We start from the raw sequence: 6,909 nt of genomic DNA on the forward strand, positions 1-6,909 counted from the left end.
CTCCATCCCACCCTCCTTCACGACTCGGATTTGCGCCTGAATCCTGGAGCAAAATAAGTTTCCCTCAAAGTGTAAATGCAGTTTCGTTGTGTTGTGGGAACGCAATTCTATATCTGCTCTCGTGTGTCTCATGTTTGTCTCTCCCTCAGAGAACTGAAGCACAGGACCATGAAGGAGCCCGATGAGCCAAAGTTTCAGCTGCAGCAGTACGTCGACAAAGAAATGAGGACTGTCGGCTGCTGCCGCTCGTAGACCGCTTCCTTTGTGTGTGTGTGTGTGTGTGTGTGTGTGTGTGTGTGTGTGTGTGTGTGTGTGAGAGAGAGAGAGAGAGAGAACAGGTACATGCATTAGAGTAGTAATTAATGGTGTGTGTCTGGGAATTATCATGATGTTCTCAGTGTTTGTAATATTTCTATTAGTGGCGATAACCTCTCTCCCCCAACCCATCCTCTGCAACTGTGAATGTAATATAACTCCTATCACACACATGCATACATGCATACACACACACACACACACACACACACACACACACACACACACACACACACACACACACACACACACACACACACACACACACACACACACACACACACACACACACACCTACCTATGTGTGTCAGTTTACTTCCCAGCTCGTTCAATGCATTTTTCCATAGGTGTGATGTACAGATTTAAATTTTGCGCTCTGTAGTTTGTAAATGCCCGTCTTGTTGAAAGTGAAGAACTTAGAAAAGTGTTGAATATTAAATCTTGTTAAAGTAATAGAGTAGATCTTATGAACACAGCTGTACAGATCAACTGTTGTACCTGATGTCCGCTGCCAGGTGGCACTGTGTGCTGTTTATGTACAGGATATCACATGAAGGGATTTTAATATGTGCTTGGTCATGACTGTCGTTATAACGGTGTGTGACTTTTCATTTTGTACAGATTGTTCAGTTAAAGGTTGTGTGAATCATTTTAACATTAAGAAATCTCCCTTTACTAACTACTAGCCCAAGTTAGATTAAAACAATAAGATCAGCAAAAAGACTCAGTTATATTTATTTATGGCACGAAACAAAGATGGCCGAGAAATTACATAGAAATCACAGAAAAATTTAAGATTCATTTTTTTCTTGACTTTGGAACCAGAAGCCACTAAAGGTCCACTTACTTACTATTTGTTGAGCTTTCTACCACATCTCAGTGTCTTCATTAGAACGTGGAGTGCATCTTCTAATAAATACAATTCCACCAGCGTTAACAAAACTTAACAATATTGTTTTTATTTGACATTTAAGATAAACTCCATCTGCAGATGAAGGCTGTGGAATGTGGTTGAAAGCTCCGTATAAAGGTAGTAAGTGGACTTTGAGTTAAGATTTTTTTTCCCGAGATAGAAGTTCTATTATTCTCCACTTTTGTGAATTTGTATAAATGTTTCAAACTGCTACTCCATCTTTGTTTTTCCTCCACTTTGCCAAATCTAGAAATGGTTTGATCCTGTTTGTGAGACGTTTTAACAACGATGGATTCATACTGCTGTCTGCTTATGTCAGAAATATCAATTCATAGAATATACAGATTTAACTTGCTTAAATTAAATGGTTACAATTACTCTTGATATACCGATTTTACAAAAGAGTCTCAGTATAAATCAGAAGTTATTAACTTATTGTAATCTGTGTACTATACTGTATTTTAACTGGAATTATTTGTATTGTATCATCTCCAGTGTTCACAATAAAGAATCCATCAGCAGTGAATGAGTTGTTTCTTCACGAGTGGATGACATGTGATGGAGGAACAGCACCACCACGTGGCAGAGTCGTGTTATTACAGCTGTTTCCTGGCTTTATTTGTGCGACACAACTCAGTGATATCTGAAGCAGCGCCATCTCTTTACAGCGCCTTGGAACATGAAAACTACTCTTGAGCCAGTTTGTAAACTGTAATGAAAGGTGTGGTTCTTGTAACAGGTGTATAACAACACACACTGCCCTCACCTTCTTCCATCTGTCCAAGCTCTCGTACTCGGATGTTAGACACAGCAGAACACAGACTCAGGATCAGCAGAGAATAAAAGAATGGCTTTAATAAGTGAGCACATTTTTCCCACCAAATCTAAGAAACTTATAATTATATATAATGCTTGATTATAAAACATATTTTTTGCAGAGTATGTTACTGAACTCTTGACCGAGACTCTACGCTTTGTGCCAAGACCATGTTGATGAGGAACCTTTGGAAGTCCCAGCTCCACTCAGCAGTCGGTGGAAGAACCAAACCAGAGGGATGCTGTTGTGCTGTAGAGAAGCAGATCCAATCACTGAACTGACATTGTGTTTTGTTATTGACTCTAATAAAGTGCTGATACTTGAACGACGTGTAGTTGTCAGATGGAAACGTAGCACAGATCTTTTGAATGGCACATGATGGCATTCTGTGGTTCTTACCAAGTATTCCCAGCAGACTCTCACCGGCGGTATGCCACATAGTGATACATTCTGTAACATACAAGATAATACATGTCAATGGTAATCACTTCAACCTTATTTATCTGTGTATTCTGTGACTGTGCCAGAGGGACCATTCGACTCCCCATAAATACATCATAGTTTCTGAGCTCTACACATTACACAAGTAACTTCCTCATTACGTGGCTCATCACCTGCTCGTTGTCTGTCCCTCTTCACATACCTGTGGTAGGCTGTCTGCAACACCCAAACATCCAGACTTTGATTTGAATCCTGGGTGATCTGTTCTGCAGGTTGTGTTTGCACCATGTCCCTCATATTCATTGAGATCCTCCATGACATCCTTTTCTTGGCAGCAGCTCTTCAATTGTTTCCATAATTGTACAGTTTTCACACGTACACCTAAATGTACAAAAGAAGAGTGGTAAGGACATGTACACAATATGCAAGATCCAGAGAAAAGGCCAATATTAACGTCATCTTAACTTCATACTATTTATATGCCTGTGTTTGACGACAGGCTCGTAAGCAGCTCATAAGCCTGTTATGGTCGTACGGAGGTCGGATCTATCTAGTAGCAACTTGTTACCCGTTTCATGTAATTCTCGTAAAGTTAGACATCGTAACTTCCATGAACATCTGGTAAGTGTTCCGGCTCCTATAGGCAGCCGTGAGACGGTCAGTATACAGACTATACTTTATAAAGCAGCGCTGTCCTCCGGTGTGTTTGTTAGCTAATAGCTAATGCTTTATATACAGCTCGTAATAAATGTAGCTCGTAGACCGCTTCCTTTGTGTGTGTATACGTTTGTGTGTGTGTGTGTGTGTGTGTGTGTGTGTGAGAGAGAGAGAGAGAGAGAGAGAGAGAGATAGAGGTACATGCATTAGAGTAGTAATTAATGGTGTGTGTCTGGGAATTATCATGATGTTCTCAGTGTTTGTAATATTTCTATTAGTGGTGATAACCTCTCTCCCCCAACCCATCCTCTGCAACTGTGAATGTAATATCTCACACACACACACACACACACACACACACACACACACACACACACACACACACACACACACACACACACACACCTACCTATGTGTATCAGTTTACTTCCCAGCTCGTTCAATGCATTTTTCCATAGGTGTGATGTACAGATTTAAATGTTGCGCTCTGTAGTTTGTAAATGCCCGTCTTGTTGAAAGTGAAGAACTTAGAAAAGTGTTGAATATTAAATCTTGTTAAAGTAATAGAGTAGATCTTATGAACACAGCTGTACAGATCAACTGTTGTACCTGATGTCCGCTGCCAGGTGGCACTGTGTGCTGTTTATGTACAGGATATCACATGAAGGGATTTTAATATGTGCTTGGTCATGACTGTCGTTATAACGGTGTGTGACTTTTCATTTTGTACAGATTGTTCAGTTAAAGGTTGTGTGAATCATTTTAACATTAAGAAATCTCCCTTTACTAACTACTAGCCCAAGTTAGATTAAAACAATAAGATCAGCAAAAAGACTCAGTTATATTTATTTATGGCACGAAACAAAGATGGCCGAGAAATTACATAGAAATCACAGAAAAATCAAAGAATTTTTTTTTAGTCTTGACTTTGGAACCAGAAGCCACTAAAGGTTCACTTACTTACTATTTGTTGAGCTTTCCACCACATCTCAGTGTCTTCATTAGAACGTGGAGTGCATCTTGTCACGGTGGGGAAAAGGTGAGGACCCAAATGCAGTACACTGGACAAGGTTCTAAACAAAAAGAACGCAGGGACTGGGGTCTCGAGGAACAGAGGGAACACAGGGGCTGGGGTCTCGAGGGGCCAGGAGAATGCAGGGACTGGGGTCTCGAGGAACGGAGGGAGCACAGGGGCTGGGGTCTCGAGAGGCCAGGAGAACGCAGGGACTGGGGTCTCGAGGGGCCAGGAGAACGCAGGGACTGGGGTCTCGAGAGGCCAGGAGAACGCAGGGACTGTGGTCTCGAGGGGCAGCAGGAACGAGGTCTGCGGAGGTCCGGCAGCGGAAACAGGGGACTGTCCCAGCCCGGCAGTGGAAACAGCGGTCTGTCTCGGCCCGGCAGCGGAAACAGAGGGAAAGAAGACGTAGAAAATTGATCACCAGATTTATTTTTCCGAACTGGCCTCTCAGGGCTTCCGTACAGCTGGGTGTATTAAACACATAGGAAGTATGTCAGCAGTCTTTTCATGCTCAGTCCCACATCACACAGGTTTTAGTAGTTAAATGTGTATTAATGTTTCCTTTATTTGCAGTTTGAAGAGGAATGTTACCTTTTGAATCTTTAGTCGCCTTAAAATGACAAATTCCTCCGCGCTATTCCTCAGCCAGAGCCTCTTATGTGTGAAGAGTCCCATTGAGCCAAAGTAAAAAGCACTTTCCCCCACAGTCATTGAACTCCTCATCCTCTCACACTGGCCCACACTCCCCATCCCAGAGTCACATGTGTGCATGTACATTTAAAATCACTTTATATGTGCATTTATGTCCGTTTATTTTGTAGCTGTTGCCTCAACAAACCCCCGCCGAGGAGGTTATGTTTCCTGGTTTGGTTTGTCCATCAGCAGGAGTACCGCAGCAAGTAATTACCCAATGTTGATAACATTTAGTGGAAGGATGCAGCATGGGCCAAGGACATTTTGGAGTGGATCCGAATCATGGGGCAGATGTGCGCATCATTTGTCATTTATGGAAGCAGCCTTGGTGAAGGTCTGCGCTCTTCAAGAGCTCTTCTACTTAATTGCACAACTTCTTGTTACTAAACTAACAAAATCATCCACAAAATGTACAAGTTTGTCTGCACGTCTCTTAAATGTACTTTAAAGACTTGAGATTAAAGATTAATCACATTTAAATAGAAATAGAAATGTGTACAAACCCTGAAATCTTACCTGAACTCGTCTTTAGTAGATTTAAGTAATAGCTCTTCATGTGTGTGATCCGCTGGAACAGAACACAGCAGGCAGCTGCAAAGGCTTTTAATGACGGAAACGATCACATTGTAGCTGTTGAAGTAAGATCATTTCTGCCTCCACAAATGTTTATGATACCTGAAACTTCAATGTGCAAGGAGATGGGAGGAAGAGCTGAGAGGTCAGGCCGAAATAACCTGGAGGGATGACGTGTGGGCATGGAACATTGGAAAAGCCCTGTTGTTCATACGTAACGCACAGTGCAGGAGCGGGGGACATTTTAACCTGAAGCCCGTCTTCATCAGTCCACACAGAGCTTTGATTTGATTGGTTTGAAAATGTCATGACATTAGAAGAACGTGAAGGGGAATGGAAGAATGAGGAGCAGAAAGAGACGGGAGCTGGTCGACATCACAGTACAAGAGGAATACAGGTAAGAGGACATCATGACTCGCAGAAGGAAATTATTATGACAAATGTTCAGGCGACCGGAAGTGAAGAAAAAGGTGATTCCTAAAAGACTAAATGCAGACAGGCTGTGGGACTGATGGCCGAACAGCTCACAGCAACAGAGTGGGTGGGGCCTTACCATTTAGAAAATGCTCACCTGCTGTGGGACTGATTGCCTGACAGCTCACACCTGATTGGCCTCACCTCAGTAGCTGTGTCTCAATTCAGGGCTGCAGCCTTCGGAAGCTGCATTTGTAGGCCGATTACGTCACAGGGCTGCCCCATTTTGGCGACTCCTTCAAATGCAGCCGACAATGCGGCCTTCTTTTCCTGGATTTGGAGGGTACATCTGATGTATCCTTCACGGCCTCAAGTATCCCAAGATTCATTGCGCGCCCAGAGAAGTTTTTTTTCGACCAGAAATGGTGCCCGTCGACCCAGCAGTAACGGAAAATGGATATACTTTTAAATGTAAGTATTGGGTTTCAACTCGCTCGAATAGCTAAAGATACAAATATTATAAAATCAAAGGACCTTAAAAGATAAAATGTTCGCGTTCGGATTGATTATACATATTTTATTATTTATAATATGTGTACTTATGTTGCAATTTAATCTGCTTTTGTTTAGTGGTGTATAGATAAACTTGCTCTTACGTTTTGTTTTAGGGAGAAGGAGACGGAGGCAGAAGAGAGGAGAGCAAGGAGAGGATGGAGAGCAGGGAGAGGATGGACAGACTCTTCTCTCTGCTGGAGAAACTTGTTGAAAAATGAAATGTAAATTAATTGAAATAAATAATATATATAATGATGAATATATTGTGTATTTAATTTACATGAACTATAAATGAAAAGTAATGAAAACTTAATAGAGTTCAAGGTTCAAGAAGGATTTATTTAGTACATGTGATTTATTAATTTAGAAAGGGGATTATTTAATTTAGAAAACTCAATCAATGAATGGAAATGAAGTAACATTATCTAGTTTTAAGATCTTTATTCTTCTGGTTCATATCGTGCTCACATGGGACTATTGATCACAATCAAACAGGAGACCTCATCACACCCT

General features: G+C 41.6%; 1 protein-coding gene across 1 annotated transcript in view; it reads left to right on the plus strand.

Annotated features, from left to right (window-relative positions):
- Positions 1-2,223, plus strand: part of rab26 (RAB26, member RAS oncogene family) — a 63,433-nt gene extending 61,210 nt beyond the window's left edge. The window contains exon 9 of the mRNA XM_029456442.1: positions 150-2,223. Coding sequence (XP_029312302.1) covers positions 150-252 — 103 coding nt within the window. The 3' untranslated portion in view covers positions 253-2,223. The remainder of the gene's footprint in view (positions 1-149) is intronic.
- Positions 2,224-6,909: the final 4,686 nt, after the last annotated feature.

Source organism: Cottoperca gobio, chromosome 19, assembly GCF_900634415.1.
Source record: "Cottoperca gobio chromosome 19, fCotGob3.1, whole genome shotgun sequence".
Lineage (NCBI taxonomy): Eukaryota > Metazoa > Chordata > Actinopteri > Perciformes > Bovichtidae > Cottoperca > Cottoperca gobio.